The 27607-nt window shown below is 44.2% G+C and overlaps 2 protein-coding genes across 2 annotated transcripts in view; one reads left to right on the forward strand and one right to left on the reverse strand.

Annotated features, from left to right (window-relative positions):
• Positions 1–27607, forward strand: part of APEX2 (apurinic/apyrimidinic endodeoxyribonuclease 2) — a 226327-nt gene that overhangs the window by 118097 nt on the left and 80623 nt on the right. The window lies entirely within an intron of this gene.
• Positions 5616–27089, reverse strand: TREX2 (three prime repair exonuclease 2). Its single transcript, XM_082262940.1, has 2 exons — positions 27020–27089; positions 5616–6309 (listed from the first exon to the last, which is right to left on the reverse strand). Exon 2 carries the CDS (start codon positions 6298–6300, stop codon positions 5635–5637), a length of 666 nt encoding a protein of 221 aa, XP_082119066.1. The 5' UTR covers positions 6301–6309; positions 27020–27089; the 3' UTR covers positions 5616–5634.

Raw genomic sequence — 27607 nt, forward strand, 5'->3', positions numbered from 1 at the left:
GCACCCCACTATAGTAGCGCCTCCTAATCCTTGGACATTTAGCACTCCCTGGGCCCAGTGTGCGGTGAGGACAGCCAGTCAGTGAGCAGTGTGTGGTAAGGACAGTCAGTCAATGAGCAGTGTGGGGTGAGGATAGCCAGTCAGTGAGCAGTGTATGGTGAGGACAGCCAGTCAGTGAGCAGTGTGGGATGAGGACAGTTAGTCAGTGAGCAGTGTGTGGTGAGGATAGCCAGTCAATGAGCAGTGTGGGATGAGGACAGTTAGTCAGTGAGCAGTGTGTGGTGAGGATAGCCAGTCAGTGAGCAGTGTGCGGTGAGGACAGCCAGTCAATGAGCAGTGTGGGGTGAGGACAGTTAGTGAGCAGTGTGTGGTGAGGACAGCCAGTCAGTGAGCAGTGTGTGGTGAGGACAGCCAGTCAGTGAGCAGTGTATGGTGAGTACAGCCAGTCAGTGAGCAGTGTATGGTGAGTACAGCTAGTTAGTGAGCAGTGTGTGGTGACCGCCCAGCTTCCTAGCAACTAATCACCGGCTGGTGAAGTCGAAAAGTTAACTGAAGCAGCTCCTGTTCTGCCCTGCATCCAGTACTGTGCTGCCTCCCGCTCTCTGCTCTGCAGTGAAGAGGAGAGCTTCAGAGAATGGGGGGAAGGACCTGCCAAGTCCTCTGTGTTTGCAATCTACATATCGGTTGCCTACGGTCGGCAGGTAGATCGCGATCGACGGGTTGCCGACCCCCGATGTAGGAACTACATATATGTAGCACCCTCCTAAAATGGGTTGCTAGAGAGGTTCATGTAAATGTAGCTCTTTAGCTCCTCTGTAGTCATTGGATGTAGTGGTGTGTGAATAATTTTGGCTGTTCTGGGTCCTACTGGCTGCAGGCTCGACTGCTTCTCCCTGCCTATTTGTGGATTCTAGAATGTAGTGGATTGAAAGAGGCGTAGCCTTGGCCTGAATATTAATGTGGTATCAGCCAATACCTGGGTAAGAAAATGCTAAGTAGGAGGCAGAGGAGGGCATAAATAGTTTGGGACCTGAAGCAGAAGGATTCTTGTCCAGGAGGAGAAGATCTCAGCCTGGAGGGCTGCGGCCCTGCTGGGCAGTGTAGCCAAAATCTGCAGACGTTCATCAAGGACCTAACTCAGTTAGAGCTGGGGGGCCTATTTGCTAGAAGTAGTTGGAGTCAAATCAAAGGAATTCACTGAGGATCTGGCCTGGAGACTCACATGAGAAGTGTCTGGATGATATTGGATGGAGGCATCCAAGTATTGTATAAGGGGATATTGTGAGTAGAGGCCTGGATGTTGGATCCTAGTGACTGTTTGCTACTTTAATCCTTTGAGTATCAGTGTTGCTGAATTGGGACCTTCCCTTCACTTGGAATCCTAAGGTTGCTGTTCTCTTGTTGTTTGCCAATAGGAGAGTTACCCTGAAGAGAGTAGAAAGGGCAAAGAGTGTCCAGCCGATATCTTGCTCCTTTGCGTACCCGCAGCTGTCCTTATGTCCACTACCACTCGTTACAGACCTTTGCTTGTTCCCTAACTATGCTTCTGCTTGATCCAAGCCTGCAACCACTTGTTACCAAACTTTGGGTTGTTTACTGAATACACTTCTGCTTGATCCCGACCTGCTTTATCTGCTACTAAACCCCTACTTGCTACTTGTTGCTCACCTCTGGTGGGGCGATCCTGAGGAATATGACCTGGTTCTAACACGCAGCAAAACCCATTTCCACTATCAGGAGCTCTGGACTTAGACCCAGCACCTATCACAGAACTGTCATTATGGCTGAAGCTCCATAAGAGTGCAACAAATAGTAAATTATTTGTGTGAGCATTTTATAGGCCCAAAAACATAAAGGATGTAGAGGTGTCTCAGCGTCTTTCACAGACTTGAAAGCTCTCATTTCTTAAAGGAGTTGTAAAGGCAGAAGTTTTTTTTTTATCCTAATGCATTCTGTGCATTAAGATAAAAAGCCTTTTGTGTGTAGAAGCTGCTCCAGCGCCCCCTAATACTTTTCTGAGCCCCATCTCTGTCCAGCGATGTCCAGGAGTTCCTCGGCTGTCCAGGACATTTCCTCCTGATTGGCTGAGACACAGCAGCAGCGCCATTGGCTTCCGCTGCTGTCCATTAAAGTCAGTTGGTCAATCAGAAGAGAGAGGGGCGGGGCTGAAACACAGCTCTGTATCTAAATGGACACAGGGAGCTGCAGCTCAGATCGGATGCCCCCATAGCAAGCTGCTTGCTCTGGGGGCACTCAACAGGAGGGAGGGGCCAGGAGCAGCAAAGAGATACCCGAGAAGAGGAGGATCCAGGCTGCTCTGTGCGAAACCAACTGCACAGAGGAGGTAAGTATAACATGTTTGGTATTTTACAAAAAAAAACATGAGACTTTACAATCACTTTAACCTTACTGTAGAAAATTTTAATGAAACATTAAAATGGAACAGATGGTGGAAGCTCCAACAAGGAAAAATGCTCTGTTGTAACTTAAAAAAACACAGAGCTTATTACAGAAGTGCAAGTTAGAGACAACTTAGGTAATAGTGATCATGGTGTAGTCACAATTACCAAAAGTTACAGGAAAGAAGAGCATGTTCCTATGACAAGAACTCTACATTTAAAAAAAAAATAACTTCAATAATTTGTGATCCTTACTGCATGTAACTTAATGGGATCAAATATTTGCAAAAAAGAGCACGCAAGGCAATTAGGTGTTTTAAAAATGTATTAAACAAGTGCATTAGTCATTGTATTCTATTGGGTAACGAGCATATAAATTAAAAACTTAAAACATATGTGGCCCAATTGTAGTCATAAATAGCAAATAAATGAGAAAAAAAAACAGGCCTTTAAGCAGTAGCACCCTCTGCATTCCATAGTTATCCACTCTGAAGAAGAAGTGCTTAAGAGGGTATATCATTCATTATAATGTACAAGTTGACTTCAGTAGCTGTAATAAACTTTTTACTCTAAGAATGGCCATACATGATTCAGATTTTTTTTGATCAGCCAGTGGGCCGATCAAAAAAAAAACGGAATGGATTCCCCCTTTCTTCCAAGCTAGGTAGATGAAGGAATCCTCCCCGCTGTGCTTATTATATTCTGACAGTGGGGGCCCCTTCGCTGCCAGAATACACTGATCAGTGCTTGTGTTTACACAGTCCTGCATATGCAGAACAAATCATATATGCATGCTAAACTATGTATATTCAGATCAACATGACATACTAATAGAATTAGAATTCCTTCTAGAGAATATCTCCCAAGTGCAAAAACGAGGTGTTTATCCCCAATTCATACAGTGCAAAAATGTTCTAAAGACAAGGAATATATTCACAAAATCTTATAAAAATGTAATATACAAGTGATCAACAAATAGTCCATTAACATGCATTTCGTACGTGATTGTGATTCAGTTATGCCGTGCTCTCATGCTTCTATGTATCCAAATGCTTATCTCCGTGCCTTTTTGAGTGCTCTATATATGCGTCTATATAATACACTCGTGCTCCCCCATCAGATGTGTGCTCGTCTTATGATATGTGACCTCACAATTAAGCTTGGTCAGATATCGCTTTTTGTCCTTCCAGGCCTAGATCAATTGGTATCCGCTTCTTTTTCCCACTGCCGCCATGTCTCCTTGGCTCTTTGCAGTGTGACCCGAATCATATGTATGAGAAAAAGGACGCCAATAGTGCTTACATCATAAAGTACAAGTGCTTTTCTTAATCCAAACAAGTAGGGGCAACTAGACTGGGGGAGGGGCAACTAGACGGCACAGCGTTTGAATTTAGAACTTACACACGGATTATAAGCAGATGCAGTGTCACAAGTATAGAGGTTTTAAATGCTTTCAAAGGAAGTGCACTGGAGCACCCAATTAATGTGAGTAATACTTGATTGAATTTTCTGTCGGGCGACTGTTTTCAATTAAAACATTTGTTGATTGAAATTATTGTTTAGCATAAGCGATTTCTGTAGGGTATTATTTAAATTATCATTATATCAAAAAGGCTAGCATAAAACTTAACCACTTGCCGACCGCTCACTCGAGCTCTACTGTGGCAAAGTGGTTAGTTCCCGTCCAGCGATGTAGACCTACGTCGCTGGACTCCTCCCCTTGTGGGCGGCGCACGCACCCCGCCGGAGGCTCGCTCCCGCTGTATTCAGTCACAGCGGGAGCCGGGCCAGGGGAGGAGCGGCGGTGATCACCGCCGCTCTTCCCCGATCGTCGGGGAATCGAGTTTGGAGATCCGCCTGCTTGTGTAAACAGAGCGGGCGGATCTCCTAAGTGACAGACAGTGACAGATTGCAAGGTTCAGCATAGCCGAACATGCGATCTGTGCCTGTGTCACTCAGTCACCTCCCCCCACACACGTTAGTAAGCACCAGGCATACATTAACCCCTCCCTCTCCAATAAAATTAACCCCTTCCCTGCCAGTGTCATTTTTACAATAACAGTGCATATGTATAGCACTGATTACTGTAGTAATGTCACTGGTACCCCCAAAAGTGTCAAAAATGTCAGTCAAGGGTCCGATCTGTCCGCTGCAATGTCGCAGTCCCGCAAAAAAAAATCGCAGATCGCCACCATTACTCGTTAAAAAAAAAAACAACAAAAATGACAGAAATCTTTCCTAGTTAGTAAACGCAATAACTTTTGCGCAAACCAATCAAAATACGCTTATTGCAATTGTTTTTTACCAAAAATATGTAGCAGAAAACAAATTGGCCAAAAATTTAAAAAAATTTTGATTTTTACATTTCTTTTGGGGGAATTTCATATAAAAAAATTTGAAAAATATTGTTATTTTTTCAAAATTTACACTTTTTTTTTGTTTATAGCGCAAAAAGTAAAAATCGCACTGGTGATCAAATACCACCAAAAGAAAGCTCTGTTTGTGGGAAAAAAAGAACGTAAATTTTATTTGGGTACGGCGTCGCACGACCGCGCAATTGTCAGTTAAAGTCGCACAGTGCCGAATCGCAAAAAGTGGCCTGGACATAAGACAGCAAAATCCTCCGGTGGTAAAGTGGTTAAAGTATTTGCCCCCATCCTTCCAGAAGCTGCCTAAGCATGCCTCTCCTACCTCCTATTTCTGAACACTCAGATGGAGTGTACATAGCGATGCATGAGTCTCCCACTGGTTTGCATGAATATGAAGACTTATAGCAGACAGTTATCCAAACAGTAATTTAAAAATCCATTTAATGGTTAGAAAAAACACATAGAGGCACCCATTGTGGTAGAGGCAGCATTTTTTTGCTTCTTCATGTCAGGACTTGTGATCTGATAAACTGAAATCTGCTGTTTGAATGTAATGGGAAGAGGGTGGTGTATGCCTGAGATGATCTTACACTGAAGATATGCATGCAACTTTGGGACTACAGGAGCAGAAGTGCCACGGCAGAAGTCACACATCAGGATAGGCATTTCCATTTCTCCGGAGAAGTTCAAGGCAACATGTACAGCTTAGCCACAGTTCATTTTTCAATCAGCTTTTGATTTTTAAAATATAGATCCACTTTAAGCACAAATCTCACTCTATTGGAAGGGGTAAAATCTAGAATATGGATGGAATCACAGGGAGAATAAAATTAGTGGCAATTTGGTCCTTTATACAAGATAAGTCATTAATACATTGGTTTGATGTCTCCCCATTGCCTGTAATTGGCTACCTCCAAAAGACATTCTGCTTTGAAAATGAAGATAAGAATGAGGGCCAACACATCCCCTTCTGCGTAATGGGAAAAGTTAGGCTCTTTGCCGAAGAACTGCCTGTGAATTTCTATTAGGGAAAACTGCCCTTTGCGTTTTTCTGACCCCGTTCCCCCTTGCTTATGCAGATATCGGAAGGCTTGAAGTGAATCCACACACAGGATGGAGCTGGAGAGGTCCTGATTTTGTTGCAGAAGCTCAGTCTTCAGTAGGGGAAAGTCGTAGAAAAAGCCATTGTGGGCCACCAAACAAACTGGCTGAGCCTGACGGTTTATAAATTCAAGGACGGTGTTGATGAGGCTCACATCAAATGTTTGCTTCTCACAAGTTCTCAGTAGGTCATTGTCCAGGCCAGTGATTTCTGAAGCTCTCGGAGTAAGGGGCTTCACTGGATCCACGCAAAGGCAAAGCTTATCCAACACTCGAGGTAGCTGTATCTCTCCCGAGTCATTGGTTGTTGGATTCTTCAATGAAGATGCGTGGACAGCCACCAAACACAGCTCTGTGATTTTGGGAAGGTCCCCATTTAGACCAGTAGCTTCCAGGTCTAGGAAAATGAAGGTTTTCACCGAGCTGCCCATCACTGTGTCCTAGAATAAGAGTTTTTACAAGATTAAAAAAATTGGAAGTACAAAGTTATACATTAAAATGCATTACATGAATATTGTAAGAATATTTAAAGCTGTTGTACAAAAAATAAATAAAACAAGTGTCCCTTTTAATTAGGGCATTTCTTTATGCAGCCACATGATCCTTTGAATGAATTTATGTAAAAAAATGTTGCCTGCTAACTCATGTAGCCCAGCATTTTTCCATTTGACGAAACAAGTCATCTGGATCAGCTAGCTGTGTGCTGAGAGACTGGTCTATTTAATGACCCCACAGCTCTGCAGGGTTCGCCAAAGTCATAAAGGGTGCCCTGCAGACTGTTCATCCTTAAGCTATGGAAGGCAATGGCCAAGACACCGGGAGATGTTACCACCTGAACTTCAGTGAAGGATTTCTGTGGACAGAAAAGAGATGTTGATTGCATTGGAAGATTTTGCCAAAAGTCTATTGCTCTTCCTTGTCAATAGAAATTTTGATATTTTTCCTGTACATGCAGACTTGTAGGGTACATTATATGAGAGTGGTTGGGGTTTGTCATTCAGTTGTTGGATAGTTACCCAGCCTCTGGCATTCACTGATGAATGTGTAAAGGTTCTATAAGCCTATCAATACTGAAGGTATTTGGAAAATATGAAATTGAGGGGTGGGAATACTTTAGTACACACAGTCAACTTTCTTTATAGAAGTCCTGTAGCAGAATACTACCCACAACCATTCAAAACCTATTTTAGCTAAACTGCCAAGCTGAAGAATAATTGTAGTCATCATTTGGGTTAAACTCTGAGGATGAGTTGTAAATGTATTTAATGTGTCCTTGATTTACTTTTCTAGGGATTTGGAGATCATGCTGAGTTTGTTTCCACAAATTATTATTTTTTTCTCAATATGTTTTATTGGCAAAAACAAGTGAAGCATACAAAATCACATCAAATCAGGAAAAACGATGAAGAATGGGTTATCCATACATTTCCAATGGAGTAACAAAATGTATTTTTAATATAGTGCCATGCAAGAAATTGAGACTAAGATCTTTTTATTCTATACACGTGTTGCTTTTAGGAGACAGAAGTTACAGGCTTTAGTGAAATTTTAAGCCCTTTAAATATCCTGTATGGAAAATGAAATAATTGGTCAGGCAAAAGATAAATACCATCTGAGACGGTGATGAAGAACAAGACAAAGATCTAAAAAGTCAACCCATTCTTGTTCCAGGCCCTGGAGTTGGACTTGGAGTATCAAAGTCATAGGGCGAGAATGACAACCAGGATCAGATGATGATCTACAGTCAATAATGGCAGCCTCCATGTCAACTGTAGAAAGCCACAGCACTGGAACAGAGTTGAGGTAGGATGCATGGGTTAAATACAAAAATTATTCTTTTGCAAGGAACTTTCATCTTGATTTCCTTTATATGTTGACAGGATTGCTTTAAATGTTAGCATCCTTCGACTCTTCCCTATGCTATCCAAAAAACTTAAAAATTATTCTTTTGGCTGGAGCTAAACTTAAAAACTTGTACCTTTTCTGACTTACAAACAAATTTGGCTTAAAGCGGAGTTCCACCCTAAAATTATACTTGCCTCCATCTTCTTGCTCCGGGTCACCTGAAAAACAAATGGATAATCACAATTTTTTTTTTCTTACTTACCTTGTTTAGAAGAAAATATACTTACCTTACTTCCTCTTCCTCCCCTCGGCGGCCACGGCGATTCGTCACTTCCTGGCTTGCAATGATTCCTGGGAACGTCATCGCTCCCAGGAATCAATGCCCCTGCACCGGCCCTGACGTCAGTTCCGGTGCAGGCGCCGTCATACCTTGCTAAACAGCTTCTGGGCATGCCCAGAAGCTGAGCAGGGATGACGCTGCGGCACCGGAAGTGACGGCGGGGCCGGTGCAGTGCATCGTGGGACCGAAGAAGACAGAAGAGGACGCGCTGGCTTCAAGCTGCCCACACCTGAGATGGCAGCGCTGGACAATACATTTTCAAGGTAAGTATTTCTTCTAAAAGGTAAGTGCAACCCGGGACAGATCAGAGGCTATCCATTGTGGAATGCACTAGCCCTGACTGTCCCGGGGGTATTTTTATTAAAAAAAACTTTCCCAGGGTGGAACTCCGCTTTAAGAACAAACCTACAGTCCTTATCTTGTTTGTAACCCGGGAACCGCCTGTAATCTTCTTGCACTTCTGTAAAAACCATTGTAACTGCCAAAGTTCTAAGAATTTTTTTTGTTACCATGTACAAAAATCGAATGACATACTACCTATTAAAAGTGTTTAAAGCGTAAACAATCCCTACCTCCCAAAAATTGTTGTTTTAAGCTTGCATATACAAATCATCATCCCATAAAATCTATAAATAGTTCAGTTATGTTAATAATGGGTTTGGCAGCCGAGTTACAATAAAGGTTAGTAATGAGTAAACAACAATTATCAAGTTTGACAGAATATTCTTTGTTGGACCCGTGTATTATTCTCCATTTAATCCTATAGAGCAGGGGTCTTCAAACTCTGGCCCTCCAGTTGTTCAGGGACTACAATTCCCATCATGTCTAGTCATGTCTATGAATGTCCGAGTTTTACAATGCCTCATGGGATGGGTAGTCCTGCAACAGCTGGAGGGCCGTAGTTGGAGGATCCCTGCTATAGAGTGTTTGAACTCCACCCTTTGACCAAGCAGACCATAGAGCTAAAGCCTAGTATACATGGGCCGAATGTTCAATAGAAACCGGCAAACCAGCCAACATTCAATCCAGGTGTATGGCAGCCGGCTGGACAGAATGCTTCTGTCGAAGGCTCGTGACCAAAAAAGGTCTGCCAACCGTCTCCCGGCAATTGGCTGAGCGCTGACTGGAGTGTTCTGATGGGGGGGCCGTCCCCCTCAGAACACAGTGGTACACAATAGAACAGCAGGGGAGATTACTGTACTAACATTGGATTGTTAGTACAGTGGCTCCAACCTTAGCTGTCCGTTTTTTTTTGTTTTACCCAGTAGGTGTGTACTAGGCTTAAAGTGATTGTAAAGTCTTAAAAAATTCAAATAACAAACATGTTATACTTACCTGCTCTGTGCAGTGGGTTTTGCACAGAGCGACCCAGATCCCCCTCTACTTAGGTACCTGGCTGTAGCTCCCAAGCCCCACTGTCCTGTTGAGTGCCCCCCCCCCCCCCATATCCATTCTGACACTGAGCTGCGGTTCACCCCCACCCCTCACTTTCCTCATTGGCTACCGTAACTGAGTTTAATTGACAGCAGTGGGAGCCAATAGCACCACTGCTGTGTCTCAGCTAATCAGGAGGGAGAGTCTTGATTGACGGAGGCATTTGTGGACATCGCTGGATGGTGAGGGGGCTCAAGTAAGTATTGGGGGGCTTAGGGGGACTACTGCACACAGTAGGTTTTTTTATCCAAATGCATATATTGCATTAGGATAAAAAAAACCTTCTTCCTTTACAAACGTTTTAAGATCTTGCTTGATCAAGGACAGGTGAGTACTGTATAAAGCTGGCTACACATTATACAATTTTCTTGTACAACTTTCCTTTAGATTTACCAAAACCATATAATTGGAGGTCAAACCTAAACACTTTGCCTACTAGCACATTATGACTTTACCTTGCAGGAAAGAAAAAACTGTCCAGCTGTATACAACCGCTTTAATTTCATGGGAATCATAATCCAGGAGATTTTGGATTTAGTTAATAAGAAGGATGGCTATTGGGATTTCCTTGCTTGTGTAATCCTACTTTTGGTTGCTAAAAGTTTAAAATGATTGAGAATGTCTGGAAACACCTAGGAGCAGTTAAGTAGTGTATATAAGGGATATCTGGGAACCTGTATATTGGTAATTTTAAAAAGTTCAGAATTCTACTCCAGTAGGTTCTAATTCTGGGACATTCCCACCAAATATGGATTACAGTGCCCTGTAAATCGCAACCAAAACACAAAGGAGATGTACCCAAGTACATTTTTGCAAGCCTAATGGGAACCAAATACAACTGCAACATAACCCTAAAATTAGCTTCCATAAGTAAAACATTCATTATACCACTATAAACTCTAGGGCAGGCATTCTCATCCAGGATTCCGTGGAACCTTAGGGTTCCTCCAGAGATTGCTAGGAGAGCCTTGAGCTGTGGCTAGCTGACCTTCCATCTGAAGGTGCCTGCATAGTTCCAGGTCCATTGTCACTTGGCAGATCAATAGCATGACACCAATGATGTTTTCAATTAATTGTAAGGAGTCAATCCTTCTACTGACCACCAATGTAAGGCTCCTTTCACATGGAGCGGACCGTATTGCGATCCGCTCCGCCACTTTTTTTTTTTCACGGACATGGATGACATTTGTGTCATCCTGTCCGTATCCGTATATCATCCCATCTGTTTGCGGATGATATACGGACATAATGTTAGTCTATGGGATTGCGGATGTCAGCGGATGACACCGCTGAAATCTGATTTTGCGTCCTTTCCGTTTTTGAAACGGAAGAAAAAATAGGGTTCTGTTCCGTTCCAAAAAACGGAACAGAACTGAAAGGACGCAAATCGGATGTCAGCGGATGTCATCCGCTGACATCTGCAATTTCATTGACATGCATTATGTCCGTATATCACCCGCAAACGGATGGGGTGATATACGGACATACGGAACGCCCGTGTGAAAGGTGCCTAAGGGGCATTTTTCCTTATGACCTCTGATGAACTTATCTAAGCAGGGGTTCTCAGACACCTGAAAATTATTTCAAGGGTTCTTCTGGGGTAAAAAGCTTGAAAAAGATGAATCTATAGCATCGAAAAAAAACAGGAGTCCACAGAATATGTAACTCTGACTTTAGATGCCCACATTGTCATACAGGGCCATTTGACCCTTAACTTTTATACACAATTTCTCGTATGGAGTTAGTATAACCAACGATTTTTTATCAGAAATGAGAAAATGTAGAAAGTAATATATTTGATAGAGTTTAAATTGTTCTGTATATGGTAGATTGTGTTTTTCTTTGTAATGTTTTAATAATAATTGGTCCAGAGGAGTGAAGAAATTACCTATCTGGTATAGACCTTTGTCCAGCCACCAAGATAAAGACGTTCCCAGAAGGAAAACCGGATTTCTTAACACTGGTGCAATAGGAGTGTGGTGTGAAATTAGACCGTTGTGTTTGGAGTCCCACAGAGCTAAGGAGATTTTGGGTGGTCTGCATTTTACCAGTAGCTATTTCAAACAGTCAATGTTGATTAAAGAATAAGTTCACTTTTAAGAAAAAAATAATAATTGCACAATTTTGCAGGTAAAAAAATGCGCATTTATTTTATTTTATTTATTTGGAGTCTGTAAAGCATTGCACCAGCGATCAGCAGGTTGCTGGTGCATGCAGGTCTCCTTCAGATCTGTCAGTGTGCCTCTGCATCCTGTACAGGCAAGCAGATACAATACAAAAGGATCAATGAATTACCACTACTAGTTCATTGAGAACTATAAGCCAGCCGCAAAAGATGTCGGAGCTGTGTGAATGAATGAAGCGGCCCTGTGATTTTGAAAGGGGAACTTAGCCCCATACTGCTGTCACAGGGGGGGAACAGTTAGTGGCTGCAGCATTGGGAACATGTACATGTTCCACCCTAAAAATGGGTGGAACATGTTCCCAAAGGTGAACTTATCCTTTAAAGAGGCACATAGCGGTTCCATGGCAACCCAAGTTTTCCTCCCTGAGAATAGATAACCAATAGCTGGGCCAGTTGGAAAATTTGGTAATAAGGGAGAAGATTAGGTACTCCCAAGGCCTCCCCTTGTCCTATGAGACTGGAGGGGTTTTTTCTCCAATAATTTATGGCCTTTCTTGCCCCATATAAATGGTATCATTTTTGTCTGTAGCCTTTGAAGATCAGCTCTTACTAACCTTAGCGGAATGGATCAAAAGTAGAGCAAAATTTGGAGTAGTAAAGTCATTTTATTTGCATTTATTCTTTCCGTGCACAAAAGATTGCAAAGATACCATCTATGCAGGCCCCCCCTCCTATTTTTTTTTTTAAGCAGGGGTGGATAATTACCTTATATAGCAGGGGTCTTCAAACTTTCTAAACAAAGGGCTGGTTTACTGTCCTTCAGGCTTTAGGGGGGTCAATGGCCAGTGGGGACAGAAAATGTCATGGCGTCAGTAGGAGAAAAAAATGACCCATCTTTGGTATTAGGGGAGGAATAGTGCCTCAATGTTGATGTCAGTTGTGGGAATAGTGCCCCAATGTTGTGTCAGTTGGAGGAATAGTGCCCCAATGTTGTGTCAGTTGGAGGAATAGTGCCCCAAATGTTGATGTCAATTGGAGGAATACTGCCCCAATGTTGGTGTCAGTTGGAGGAATAGTGCCCAAATGCTGATGTCAGTGGGAGGAATAGTGCCCTAATGTTGGTGTCAGTTGGAGGAATAGTGCCCAATGTTGGTGTCAGTTGGAGGAATAGTGCCCCAGTGTACGTGTCAATGGGAGGAATAGTGCCCTAATGTTGGTGTCAGTGGAAGGAATAGTGCCCCAATGTTGGTGTCAGTTGGAGGAATAGTCCCCCAGTGTTCATGTCAGTGGGAGGAATAGGGCCCCAATGTTGTGTCAGTTGGAGGAATAGTGCCCCAATGTTGTGTCAGTTGGAGGAATAGTGCCCCAAATGTTGATGTCAATTGGAGGAATAGTGCCCCAGTGTTCGTGTCAGTGGAAGGAATAGTGCCCCAATGTTGGTGTCAGTTGGAGGAATAGTGCCCCAGTGTTCATGTCAGTGGGAGGAATAGGGCCCCAATGTTGTGTCAGTTGGAGGAATAGTGCCCCAATGTTGTGTCAGTTGGAGGAATAGTGCCCCAAATGTTGATGTCAATTGGAGGAATAGTGCCCCAATGTTGGTGTCAGTTGGAGGAATAGTGCCCCATTGTTGGGTTCAGTGGGAGCAATAGTACCCCAATGTTGGTGTCATTGGGAGGAAGTGTCAGTCGGAGGGATTATGGCCCATCGTTGCGGTCAGTGGAAGGAATAATGGCTCATTGTTGGTGTCAGTGGCAGAAATAATGTCCCATTGTTGGAGAGCATAGAGGGAAGAATTTTGCCCCAAAGGCTGGATAAAGATTAGCAAAGGGCCACATCCAGGCCCCCAGGCCGCAGTTTCGAGACAACTGTTATATAACATATTTATAGTCAAGGCTAACTAAACTCATAGGAAAGATATTGATTCTTTTGTCCAGGAGAATCTTTACATCTGCAAAGAAGATCTGGTTGATATTAACCACTTGCTGACCGCCGCAAGTAGATATATTGCGGAGGTCAGCCCCTCACAGGCAGAGTGACGTATCGGTAGGTACGTCACTAGCCTGTGAGGCTCTGGGGAGCGAGCGCGTGCCGCCGCCGGCGCGCTCCCGCGCGGTCACGGACCCCCCTGCGCGTGTGACCGGCGGACCCGATGTCCGCCGGTCACTCTGCGATCGTCGGGGGAGAGGGAGAAAGTCAGGCGGCTAGTGTAAACAAGCCGCCTGTCATTCTCCCCTGTGTAGAAACATTGATTATACGGTTCTACTATGTAAGACCGTTAATCATTGTTCCTACAGCTCAAGCCACAGCCAATCACAGTTAGAATCACGCCCCTAGGGACACACACAGCCCCTCCCTCTCAAATAAAGTTAACCCCTTCACTGCCAGTGTAATTTTACAGTAACAGTGCATATATATAGCACTGATTACTGCAGTAATGTCACTGGTAACCCCAGAAGTGTCAAAATTGTCAGTCAAGGGTCCGATCTGTCTGCCCCAATGTCGCAGTACCGCAAAAAAAATAATCGCAGATCGCCGCCATTACGCGTTAAAAAAAAAAAAACAACAAAAATGACAAAAATCTTTCCCTTTGTTAGTAAAAGCGATAACTTTTGCGCAAACCAATCAAAATACGCTTTTTGCGATTTTTTTTTTTTTTTTTTACCAAACATATGTAGCATAAAACAAATTGGCCGAAAATGTTAAAAAATTTAGATTTTTACATTTTTTTAGGGGGGAATTTTATATAAAAAAATGTGAAAAATATTGTTATTTTTGCAAAATTGACGCTCTTTTTTTGTTTATAGCGCATGATCAAAAAATCGCACAGGTGATCAAATACCACCAAAAGAAAGCTCTGTTTGTGGGAAAAAAAGGACGTCAAATTTGTTTATGTACAGCGTCGCACGACCGCGCAATTGTCTGTTAAAGTCACGCAGTGCCGAATCGCAAAATACCCCCTGGTCTTTAAGCAGCCAAATCTTCCGGGGCTTAAGTGGTTAAGAGCTGCTGATTTTTTTTTTTGTATTTTTCTTGTCAAAGTGACACCTATTTCTTTTGATCTGTTGTCCAGATGTCACAGGGAAAATAATTGATGGAAAATCTTCCTAGCGGGGTCACAGAAATGAATTGTGATAGGACAGATGTTGTAACTTTTACACAGAGCCTAATGAACCATGTACAATACATGGACAACAATGCAGGTTTTCTATTCTTCACCCCAGACAAGCACAGGGTCATTGTCTATAGGAACACATGACTAAACACCAGTTACACTGTATACATTCTAGATCAGGCTAGAGTCAATGTCGAATGGTTACTACTGATTACCAATAGATCATTTAGCAAACATGAAGATGAAGTCTGGTTGTTTTCCAAAAGCATACTGTGATACACCAGATCCATGCGTCCCGGTCATCTTCTCTTGGTTTAGGCTCCATTCACACTTGTACAACTCCAAAATCGTGCTGACTTTGGAGTGCAACTTTGGTCCAACTTTGACGCAACCTTGATGCAACTTTGACACAACTTTGCACCACTGTTGCATTTAAAACACACTCAGGTATGACATTCATGCAACATTTGAGGGTTAACATTGAAGTCTATGGCTCTCAAGTTGCATGAAAGTCAGACCAAAGTAAGTGCATAAACTACTTTGAAGTCGCTATGACTTTAAGTCGCACATATTACTATGATAAGAAGATTTTTTATTTTTGCTCTCACCTTGCTGGGTTCATCTGGCCAGCCGCATAGGTTCAGCCTCTCCTGTGTCGAAGTTCCCTCTGGTGTAAACCGCCTATACAAGGGAAGCCTCTCCCAGGCCAAAACACTGGGGGGTAGGATACTGATCTCTGGGGACAGGTAAGTAACTCCTCAGGTGACATGGGTTTCTCTCTTCTTCGCCCTGGCTCTTTATGGCTGTAAGGTTCCCTCAGGCTGCTATGTTCACCCTTGGGCAAGGGTGCTGTTTTGGGGTGAAATTCCAAGCAGACAGCAGAGAGACGAATGGCAGGGCAGCTGCCAAGTTCCAAGATGGTGTCCAGTGACTTCCGGCAGCCATGCTGCAGACTACCCTATCCAAAATGGCACCCGGCGGTATTCCAGTCAGCGTAGGTGCATCTAGGGGACTTCCGGTTCGCCGTTGGCGGCCGGGAAGCTCTGGGAGATGCTCAGGCAGCAATTGGGGGACAGGACCCCGTCTCCCCCCCCCCTTTATAGTGGGGAGTACGAAACATACCAGGTGCACAGGACAGACAGGAGAAGGTGCAAGCAGCGGAGGCCAGGTAAGGGGAGTGGATCAAGGGTTGCTGGATAATATGAAATGTGTGGTGTGCAGGTTCTAAGAATCTTCCTTGTTCAAACAGATTGTGCCTATTTTGTGCCACTCCTGTGGAGGTAAGATATGTCCTATTGATTACATGCAGGAGTGGAGATAGAATGCTTAGTACAACCTTTTGTTGCAGATTCTTAAAGGCATACCATGAGCTCTCCCAGAGATCAGCCACACAATATAAGGTGAGGGTCAGGTAAGTAGGTATTAAATCCTTTTAAAGAGAACACATGGGTAATAAAATGTAAATCTTTCTAGCTTTCACCAACAGCATCCTTCCTCAAGACGTGCAGTCAGAAGCCCTTCTATGGCTGCAAGCCATTCAAAAGCCCGCCAAAAAGGCTGGCAAGCAATGGGGGAGACACAGGCTGAGGAAGGGGCGGAGGATCAATGTTTGGACTGCGGCCTAAAGACATTACCTAGGAAAATATTATGTCGGTCTTGACTGCTAGAAGCAGCAACAGATAAGGAAGCATAAAGGCAGATATGATCTCCCTAATTTAACAAACAGCTAAAGATTCCCTACAAGAAATGGTGGTCAAAACCAGCCAACCAGAGGCAGCAGGAGCCAGACCACCATTAGCTAAGAAAAGCTCCTTAAGGGAACCATCACCAGGGTCGGACTCAGGAGATGAGCCCCCCGTAGAAGAGGAGTTGTTTGCCGGATTCCACTTTGCCTTAGTGGAACCCCTGGTAAGAGCAGTAAGAGAAGCTCTTGGATGGGAGGAGGAAATCACACCATCCGCAAAAACTAGGAAATATTATCCACAATTAAAAAGGTTGGTTCTCTCATTTCCTTTGATTGAGAAGGCGAAGGATATTATCTATGATAAATGGAAGAAGACAGACAGAAAACTGTCCTTATCCAACAGGTTTGAGAAGCTGTATCTCCAAGGAAAAAGAGGTCCATGCACTGGAGGTGGCCCCACTAGTGGATGCAGCTGTCATTAGATTGGCCAGACATGTCACATTACCTATGGATGATGCAGTTTTCTTCAAGGATGTTTCAGAAAGTAGGATAGATATAGAGCTAAAGAAAATATATGCATCAGGAGGAAGTGCCTGCAAACCATCATTGCCACTGACATCAGTAGCCAAGGCAATAACAACATGGGCAGAGAGCGCAGAAGCAGAGTTATCCACAGAGACTGGAAGTACCTCAGTACTAAAAATACTGAACAAAATCAAACTAGCGGGCAATTTTGTAGGTGAAGCGGTGATCTACACACTGCGGTGTACAGCCAGAGTAATGCTATCATCAGTGATGGCGAGAAGAGCATTACGGCACAAGCCATGAATGGCAGACAGATTGTCAAAATCCAACTGGTGCGTATCCCCTTTGACGAAGCAGCCTTGTTTGGGAGTAAATTGGAAACCGCTATTTTGAAAGTGACGGGGCAAGTCAGGATTGCGCCAATTTGTGCCGGTCTGGGCGGAGTAATTCAAGGACCCTTGGGCCGTAAAGATAATCCGGGAAGGCCATCACTGGGAGTTTGTGGCTCCCCCGGAGGTTCCCTACTACCCGCACAAAGCTGCCTCAGTGTCGACAGACGATATAGATAATCTTCGAATATGTTCAATCACTCCTACAAAAAAGAGCCATAGAACCAGTCCCTATACGGGAAAGACATCAAGGATTCTATTCTCCTGTTTTCCAAATAAAGAAAAAAACAGGTGATCTAAGACCAGTATTAGACCTTCGGAAGTTGAACAAGTACATCCAAGTGCAAAGCTTTCGAATGGAGTCGCTGCAGTCAGTCATACAAATCATCAGACAGGGGGAGTGGATCTTATCTTTAGATTTGAAAGATGCCTACTTACATGTCCCAGTTCATAAACAATGTCACAAATATTTACACTTTGCGATAATGGAATACCATTTTCAATTCATCTGCCTACCATTTGGCCTGTCAACGTCACAGAGGATATTCTCCAAGGTGCTACTCCCGGTCATAGCCATGTTGCACAGACGAGGTCTACAAGTGTTCCACTATTTGGACGATGTACTCCTAGTAGCCCGAAACCCGCAAATCATGACCGAACATTGGGAGATTCTGGTCCAAACCCTACTGAGCCTAGGATGGATAATCAACTGGCAAAAGAGTCAACCAGTGCCCATGCAGAGAATGCTGTTTCTGGGGGCAATCCTAGATACCTGCAGGAACACAGTAGAACTCCCTTCAGAGAAGGAAACGGCGCTAGTCCCTCAACTAGAAAAGATAACGACACTCTATTACCTCATGGCCTAACAATGTCTCAGGCTGTTAGGATCGCTAACGGCTACGATACCCATGGAAAAGTGAGCCCACTGGCAGATGAGGACCTTCCAGGTGGAATTCCTGGGACAATGGAAGAGCTGCTCCACGCGTCAATAGATCAGACTGTCACCAGCGTTGAAGCCTTTCCTCAATTTTTGGCAGAAACTAGACAATTTGTCAAAGTGCCACCAACCCAACCCACCGACATAAGTAGTGATCACATCAAATGCATCAGCGGTAGGCTGGGTAGCACATTGCAAAGGGCATCTAGCCCAGGGCAGGTGGAGAAGCAGACAGAAAGAAGTATCTAATGTATTAGAACTGAAGGCAGTCTTTCAAGCTTTAAAAGCATTTCAAGACCAAGTCAGAGGGACCAGTGTAATACTCCAGATGGACAACAAGGCAGCAGTCGCCTATGTATGCCGCCAAGGAGGAACGAGGAGTCAAGCACTCCTAGCGGAGGTTGCGCCCATTATGAACTGGGCTCAACAGAATGTGTCAAGTCTAACAGCCACTTACATTCCAGCTCAACAGAATTTCTTTGCGGATGCACTGAGCTGAAAAACGTCGGACAATGGGCACTGAACAAGTCAGTCTTCCAGTGGATTTGCAGTCAGTGGGGTCCTCCAGACCTCAACTTAATGGCATCCCAGACCAACAGGAAATGCAGACGTTTCTTAGCGAGAGCAAAATTCCTACAGGCGGAAGTGGTGGATGCACTAAGCTTCGAGTGGATCTGTACCCTAGCATACGTATTCCCACCAACACCTATAATTCCCAGGTTACACTACAGAATACAAAAACACCCAGGCCGTGGTTCCCACTACTACAGTCTTTGTGGTTGGAACCTCCAATCCTACTACTGGGGATACCAGATCTCCTCCAGCATGGTCAGTTGTGTCACGCGAATCCTACCAGGCTTCATCCTGCGCCATGGAGATTGGGAGGAGAAGGCTAGGGGAGGCAGGTTGCTTGGCCTCAGTTATCGAAACTTTCAAGAGCGGCAACGACGAACGGTACCTACTCGAGGATATGGTAAAAGTTTGCCACCTTCGCCGAGTTCAGAGGATTCGACCCATTAGTGCCACAGGAATCACAAGTGCTGGAATTCCTTCAAACAGGCCTTGAAGTAGGCCTACAGGCAAACATACTAAGAGTCCAAGTCTCAGCCCTTTCGGCCTTGTCAGGGGTGAGATGGTTAGTACGCCAACTCCTGAAAGCTTGCAGTAGAGTTTATCCTTTAAAGAAGGTTGTTTGTTCCTCCATGGAACTTACAGATGGTATTACAGTTGTTGTCCCAACCTCCTTTTTCAGGTGACCAAGCAACCTCGTGTAATATAACGATGAAAGCAGTTTTCCTCACTGCCATTACATCAGGGAGAAGAATATCAGGCCTTAGGATGCAAACCACCTTCTTGTTGCCACTTACCGGATAGAGTGATATTAAGAAGTCTGCCACAACCTCTGCCGAAACCATTTTTAAATGGAAACATGACACCGTTCTCCCAACAATACCGGGAGACACATCTAACCAGACGCACGAGTTCGATTTCAGGTCTATCTTGGAAGTATACATACAGAGAACAGCCCCTTTCAGAACAGAAAACCTGTTCGTCATACCAGGTGGGACAAGAAAAGGGCTAGCAGCATCTACCAGAACACTGGCGTTGTGGCTGGTCAAGACTATCAAGAGGGCTTATGAGGCAAGAAGTTTAGAACCTCCGACCGATGTGAGGGCTCACTCGACAAGAAGCCTAGCGGCATCCTGGGCAGAATTCAAGGGTGTATCCCCAGAAATAATGTGTAGAGCCGCAACATGGTCTACATATAGCACATTTTTGACTCCCTATAAAGTAGATCCAGCAGCCTTAACTACTGTAGAGTTTGGTTGTTCTGTACCGACCGGAGTTAACAATGAATAAAATACTTCAGCATACCCTCCCGTGTGGTTTTTTTTTGGGCGTGCTACATCCCATACGTGAATTGCTGTCATGCTTGTGTCAGGAAAATGGAAAATGTTATACTTACCTGACAGTAATTTTCCTTTCCTGATGCATAAGCATGACAGCATACAGTTCCCTCCCTTGGGGGCTTTGCATTGGAGTCTAGTTAGGAGAAAGCCGCCTTGGGAGAGGCGACTCATTTATATAGTATAACCAGTACTGATTGGGCGAGGGGCGGAGCCGATACCCATACGTGTATGTTGTCTTGCTTATGCATCAGGAAAGTACAAAATTTTCAGTTTTCTCCCTAATATTTATGAATGTTACAGAGCGGTCACCTCATCCTCTTGTAAATAATAGGAACTATTGTTGGTAATATAGAAATTCCAAAAATTTTAAATGAGAACAAACCATTGCATCACAAAACAAATGTACAGCGAAAACGGGAAAAAACAGCTGAAAAAGAGGAACTAGAATTAAATAAATATTATTGTTACAATTATACAGGATTTTTATGCCGCCAACAGTTTGCGCAGCGCTTTACAATAAAAAGGCAGACAGTAAAGTTACAATACAATCAAGTTAGAAAGTTCAAAGATCCCTGCTCATGAGAGCTTACAATCTAAAGGGAGAGGCAAGTGATAAAAAAGTAATAACTGTGGGGAGATAAGTTTATGGAGAAAGTGTATATACACGTCAGATATATTGCAGGTACAGGAATTGCACAACAGTTTCGAGTGGCCCCACTCTTCATGACACGTGTACCTGATGAAGAGCGGTGGAGGGTTGAAACTGAAATAGTCTTAAATATACCTTCACCACACCTCATGGACAATCACCCCCACAGGTAGAAAACTCACCACATATATATGTAGTATGGGCCCAATATATATATATATATACCATAAACTTCTCGGCACTGACTCCAGAGTGGATGGACAAATCACATATCCTCCCCACGGATTGTGACACATGGATCAATAGGTCAGTAACTCCGGAAAAAAAATAAACACTTCATAGTGAAGCCCGTTTAAACAATTAATTAAATGCCTCTAAATCCCCTTACATTACAATATGCACTTACAAGACAGTAATGCAATAAAACCATCCAATCATAGCTAACGAGTTCCAGAAAACTGTTATATGCTCACCGCTCTCCGTCCTGCGGTGTTCAGCGGGGAGGACAGTCCAGCCACGGTACTTAGTGAGACGCTATGCATATACAAATCCGAATGTAGGAGCCGCGTGGTCACGCCCTGGCGCGTATCGTCATTGACTTCATCAGAGGACTAAGGACATGGATTACTGGAACCATGTCCTGTGGTCTAATGAGACCAAGATAAACTTATTGGGTTCAGATGGTGTCAAGGGTGTGTAGCGGCAACCAGGTGAGGAGTACAAAGACAAGTGTGTCTTGTCTACAGTCAAGCATGGTGGTGGGAGTGTCATGGTCTGGGGCTGCATGAGTGCTGCCTACACTGGGAGCTACAGTTCATTGAGAGAACCATGAATGCCAACATGTACTGTGACATACTGAAGCAGACCATGATCCCCTCCCTTCAGGGACTGGGCCGCAGGGCAGTATTCCAACATGATAATGACCCCAAACACACCTACAAGACGACCATTGCATTGCTAAAGAAGCTGAGGGTAAAGGTGATGGACTTGCCAAGCATGTCTCTAGACCTAAACCCTATTGAGCATCTGTGGGGCATCCTGAAACAGAAGGTGGAGGAGCGCAAGGTCTCTAACATCCACCAGCTCTGGAATGTCGTCATGGAGGAGTAGAAGAGGACTCCAGTGGCAACCTGTGAAGCTCTGGTGAACTCCATGCCAAGAGGGAGTTAAAGCAATGCTGGAAAATAATGGTGGCCACGCCACACAAAATATTCACACTTTGGGTCATATTTGGACACTTTCACTTAGTGGTGTAGTCACATGCCATATTGAACTTCTAGTGACCAGTATGAGAGAGTGAGAGTGATAACACCAAATTTACCACACCTGCTTCCCATTCACACCTGAGACCTTGTAACACTAATGAGTCACATGACACTGGGGAGGAAAAATTGCTAATTGGACCCGATTTGGACATTTTTTCTTAGGGGTGTACTCACTTTTGTTGCCAGCGGTTTAGCCATTAATGGCTGTGTGTTGAGTTATTTTGAGGGGACAGCAAATTTACACTGTTAGGCTCCATGTACACGGGACGTAGGGCTGGGCAAAAAATCAATTAAATCGATATATCGATTTTTTTAGTGTAAAAACTATTTTTTTTTTCAAACTCGAGTTTTTTGCCACTATAGTTTTTTCTATAGCGCGATATGAGCCAGCCCCCGCCCCGCGTAACCATAGACAGTACACACACACTACCCGCCCCTTCAACTGCTCACTTGAGCTCTGAGTCTCTTTACCTTGTTCACTGATAGATAACTTCTCTTCCCTCACCTCACCGAGCGCACCATGTGACCGCGCTGTGCCGCCATTGGCCCAACGTCTTTGCATATTCATGAGCGGTGCTTGCCCGCGCGCCACGTGACAGCCCGCCGCGCCATTGGCTGGCGAACGCTCTGCGCATTTGCATATGCATGAGGCTGGGTTTGGCAATTTGTAGAGGTTGGCCGTCGGGGCTTCTGGGAGTTGTAGTCTGCCGGAGACCTCTGTAGACGGGTCTATGTTTACAATGGCTCGGATGACTTTATGCCAGCCGGTGGGGGGTATGGTAATGAGAGCAAGCGCTGGAGAGGTGTAGATTGGAGGAGGCTGGCCCATTGTGGCCTGAGCTCACTGTGAAGCAGGCGGGCACATGGTGCATGTGGGGTCAGGAGCCCATTGCTGCCCCTAAGGCATGCCGGTGTAACGTGAGAATTACCTACCCCGTGAGAATTACCTACCCCTCGTCACTTCCTGCCAGGAACAGCTGAGCAGCGCAGCAGTGCGCATGCTCAGAGCCCCGGATACCTAATTAAAGAACAGAGGAGCTTACTAGTGCGCATGCACACTAGTATGAAACGATCACGGTGTACCGTGAGAAAAACCTACCGACGCGGCGCTTACATAAAACAGCTGTGCTGAAATACGAGTCATCTCCGCTCCTGTCCCGGTCACTTCCCTGCTCTCGGCAAGTAAATATAAAAGCGGCTTTCGGCTCCGTGATTTATGTTTTCATACAGCCGCCGCCGCTTTTATATTTACTATCCGAGAGTAGGGAAGTGACAGTGACAGGAGCGGAGATCACTCCTATTTCAGCACAGCTGTTTTAATGTACCCGCTGCATTACATACAGTGCCGAGTACCGGAAGTGACGGGGGGGTAGGTTTTTCTCACGGGTAGGTAATTCTCACGGAACACCGGGTTATCCCTGCGCCATGTGACCTGACACTCCAGGCTGCTGGATTCTATCATCAGTCCTGCTTCATGTATGGCACTGCACCACAAATATTATTACCCACTTCACATCCAGAAGATTTACCCCCCCCCTTCATGACCAGGCCATTTTTTTTTTAAATACAGCTCTGCATTACTTTAACTTGCAACTGCGTAGTCGTGCTCCATTATTTTTTGCGCTGTAAACAAGAAAGAAGACCAACAATTTTGAAAAAAAAAAATTTTTTTTTTACTTTCTGCTAATAAAACGTTCGGAAGATCGTTATTTTCTTTCTATTTTATTCTATTGTTTTTTTTTTTTTAATCTATTTAATTTGAATTTATTCTATTCTACGCATTTTAACTCTTGAGGACAATCATAGCAATAAAGTTGCACTTTTGACACTATATCTGATGTCTGCAGTCATTTTTTAAGTGCATTGAAAAAAAAATCAAAAATCGAATAGAAACTCGAATTTTTCTTTAAAAATCGAAGATTTTTTTTTTTTTTGGCAAAATCGCCCAGCCCTAACGGGATGTTAGAAAAAACATGCTGCAAAGCTAGGTCTGATGCTGGGAAAAAGCAGCTGTTAAACGTGCTTTCAGTAGCTTTTTCCATTTGCGTTATTGCACGTTTGGCCACGTGCGGCGCGACTTGCGCTGTAAGAATCTTGGGGAACTTCACGCCAAAAATGGCAAAAAAACTGCGTGGGGGTCCCCCCCTAGGTTCCAAACCAGGCCCTTCGGGTCTGGTATGGAATTTGAGGGTAGCCCCACGCCGAAAAAACGGCGTGGGGTCCCCCCCAAATCCATACCAGACCCTTATCCAAGCACGCAGCCCGGTAGGGCAGGAAGGGGGAGGGGACGAGCTCTGCACCCCCAACCCCAAAGCACCTTGCCCCCATGTTGAGGAGGACAAGGGCCTCATCCCCACAACCCTGGCCGGTGGTTGTGGGGGTCTGCGGGCAGGGGGGCTCATCGGAATCTGAAAGCCCCCTTTAACAAGGGGGCCCCCAGATCCCGGACCCCCTCCCTATGTGAATGGGTATGGGGTACACTGTACCCCTACCCATTCACCCCATAAAAGGCAGTGTATGTAAATAACGACAGGAGACGTTTTGGAAAGTTTATTAAAAATCTTCATCTCTGCTCTGGTCTTCTCCCTCTCCTGGTCTTCTGCTCTTTTGCTGTCCGCTCTTCTGCTCTTTTGTTGTCCGCTCTTTTGCCCTCGGCTCTTCTCTTCTTCTTCCCCTGGTCTTCCTCCGACGATGTCTCCGGTGATTATTCCGGTCTCCGGTCTCTGCAGCTTGTTATATAGTCATTGTGGGCGTGGCCTCCGATGACGTCATCGGAGGCCCCGCCCCCTCGTGTCATCGGGCTGCGTGCTCGGATAAGGGTCTGGTATGGATTTTGGGGGGGACCCCACGCCGTTTTTTCGGCGTGGGGCTACCCTCAAATTCCATACCAGACCCTAAGGGCCTGGTTTGGAACCTGGGGGGGGGGGGGGACTCCCACGCCATTTTTGGCGTGGAGTTCCCCCTCAAGATTCTCACAGCACAAGTCGCGCCACAAGTCGGATCATCCTGATCCGACTTGCAGTGCGACTTCCATTCAAGTTCCAAAAAATGTTCCTGAACTCAACTGCCTGCAAATGACTGTAAACGACCCTGTGTACATGGACAGATAAGATAAAATGTAGATGGGTTCAGGGGCTTCTGAAAAAAACGCCCAACTGCTCCTAAACGACCAATTACAACGTCCCGTGTACATGGAGCCTTATACAAGCTGTACACTCACTACTTTACATTGTAGTGTCATTTCTTCAGTGTTGTCACATGAAAAGATATAACAAAATATTTACAAAATTGTGAGGGGTGTACTCACTTTTATGAGATACTGTGTGTGTGTGTGCGTGTGTGTATATATATATATATATATATATATAATATATATATATATAACCAGGAAAGTCACTGCATTCCAAAACGTATTGCTCAATATGTTGAATATCCTGTATACACAGGAGATATATACTGTACATATACTAAGGTGATTTCTCTCTCTCCATCTCTCTCTCTATCTCTCTCTCTCTATCTCTCTCCATCTCTCTCTCTCTCCCTCCATCTCTCCCTCTCTCTCTCCATCTATCTTTCTCTCTCTCTCTATCTCTCTCTCTCCCTCTCTTCATCTCTCTCTATCTATCTATCTCTCCATCTCTCTCTCTCTCTCTCTCTCTCTCTCCATATCTCTCTCTCCTTCTATCTCTCTCTCTCCCTCTCCATCTATCTCTCTCTCCATCTCTCCCTCGCTCTCTTTCTCTCTATCTCTCTCCCTCTATCTCTCTCTCTCTCCCTCTCCCTCTCCATCTATCTCTCTCTCCATCTATCTCTCGCTCTCTTTCTCTCTATCTCTCTCTCTCTCCATATCTCTCTCTCTCCCTCTCCATCTCTCTCTCTCTCCATATCTCTCTCTCTCCCTCTCCATCTATCTCTCTCTCCATCTCTCTCTCTCGCTCTCTTTCTCTCTATCTCTCTCCATCTATCTCTCTCTCTCTCCATATCTCTCTCTCTCTCCATATCTCTCTCTCTCTCCATATCTCTCTCTCTCCCTCTATCTCTCGCTCTCTTTCTCTCTATCTCTCTCCATCTATCTCTCTCTCTCCATATCTCTCTCTCTCCATCTCTCTCTCGCTCTCTTTCTCTCTATCTCTCCATCTATATATCTCTCTCTCTCTCCATCTACCTCTCTTTCTCTCTCTTTCTCTCTCTCTCTCTCTCATAAATTACATAATAGTATTGTATGGCAAAGCATGCATGCAGCGAAAACAGAGGAAAAAAAAAGCATTTAAACTCAATATTATCAGTGTATAGAAGAGTTATTTAAAGATATATAATTATCTTGTAAATTATATTAATTAGGCTACATTCACACCTATCCCATCAGACCACATCTCACACCTAGCATCTCATGAATGTATGTTTTCATTTCAATTGGCTGCCCTACGCGTGACAAACGTGCCAAAGAAGCTCATGTAGCTTTTTAGGCGTTATGTCATGCATAACAAACATGTGCATTTTGACGTGTGTGTGTGTAATGCATGAAAACGCGTGTCTGCTGGCTGGGTTTGCGGAGCAATTAATGGCACTGCAAGCGCAACACACATTTTTTCAGGGGTTCTGTGAACATGCGCAAAAACGTGCTTCTGCATGCGCATGAAAACATCCGATGTAAACGCAGTCTTCTTGTAAATAATATGGAAAGTACAAGAAAACGTTTTCATGTAAGGATACACAATTGTATACGTATACAGTGAAAACATCTAAACTAGAGGAATGAATGAGATAAACTCATTTACTATTAGTGTATATATGTGTCTGATATATATAAAACTATCAGTGTATATATGTGTCTGAGATATATATATATGTATGTTTTACTGTATATTAGACTACAAACAATACAACACACAGATCACGCACACACATTACATACATATATTTTCATAAGCTCACCTGATAACAATGTTCTTGATATGACGGGAAGTCGCGGTCTTTCCTAGAACATGTTGGGGCAGATTTATAAAGTGAGATCAGTCCCTCCCTCCCATTGTTCCTATAGGACGGAGCACAGCACAGCTCTATAATCACGCCCTCCGGATGGGACGCACACAAGCAGTAAAAGCCTCTTGTCATCTGAGATGTAAATAGTTTCTGTTCCTTATCATGCAATTATAGTTTCATTTTCCTAGGACGTGGGGAGTTTAGTATAAGCAGTACTGTACAAAAGATTTAGGCAGGAGTGAAAAAAATGCTGACTGTAAATGAAGATGTCTTTCAGAAATAGAAGTGTTAATAGCGGGGGGTTAGTTAGTAATAGTTATTACAGCAGCTTTGAACAGAAAAAAAAAATAGTATGTACCAGGTTTTAAAGTATAACTAAGAAAAAAATAGTTTTTTAGTTTTGGTTAAAGTGGAGAGGGATTAGAACATTTATCAGTTTGTATTGCTGTCGGTACCCCCGTTAGGGCTCTTTCACACGGGCGGTCCGATCAGATCCGCCTGTCAGTTTTTTAGGCGGATCTGATCGGATCCTCCATGCAG

The sequence above is a fragment of the Pelophylax lessonae genome (genome assembly GCF_965119305.1).
Source record: "Pelophylax lessonae genome assembly, chromosome: 7".
Taxonomy (NCBI): Eukaryota; Metazoa; Chordata; class Amphibia; order Anura; family Ranidae; genus Pelophylax; species Pelophylax lessonae.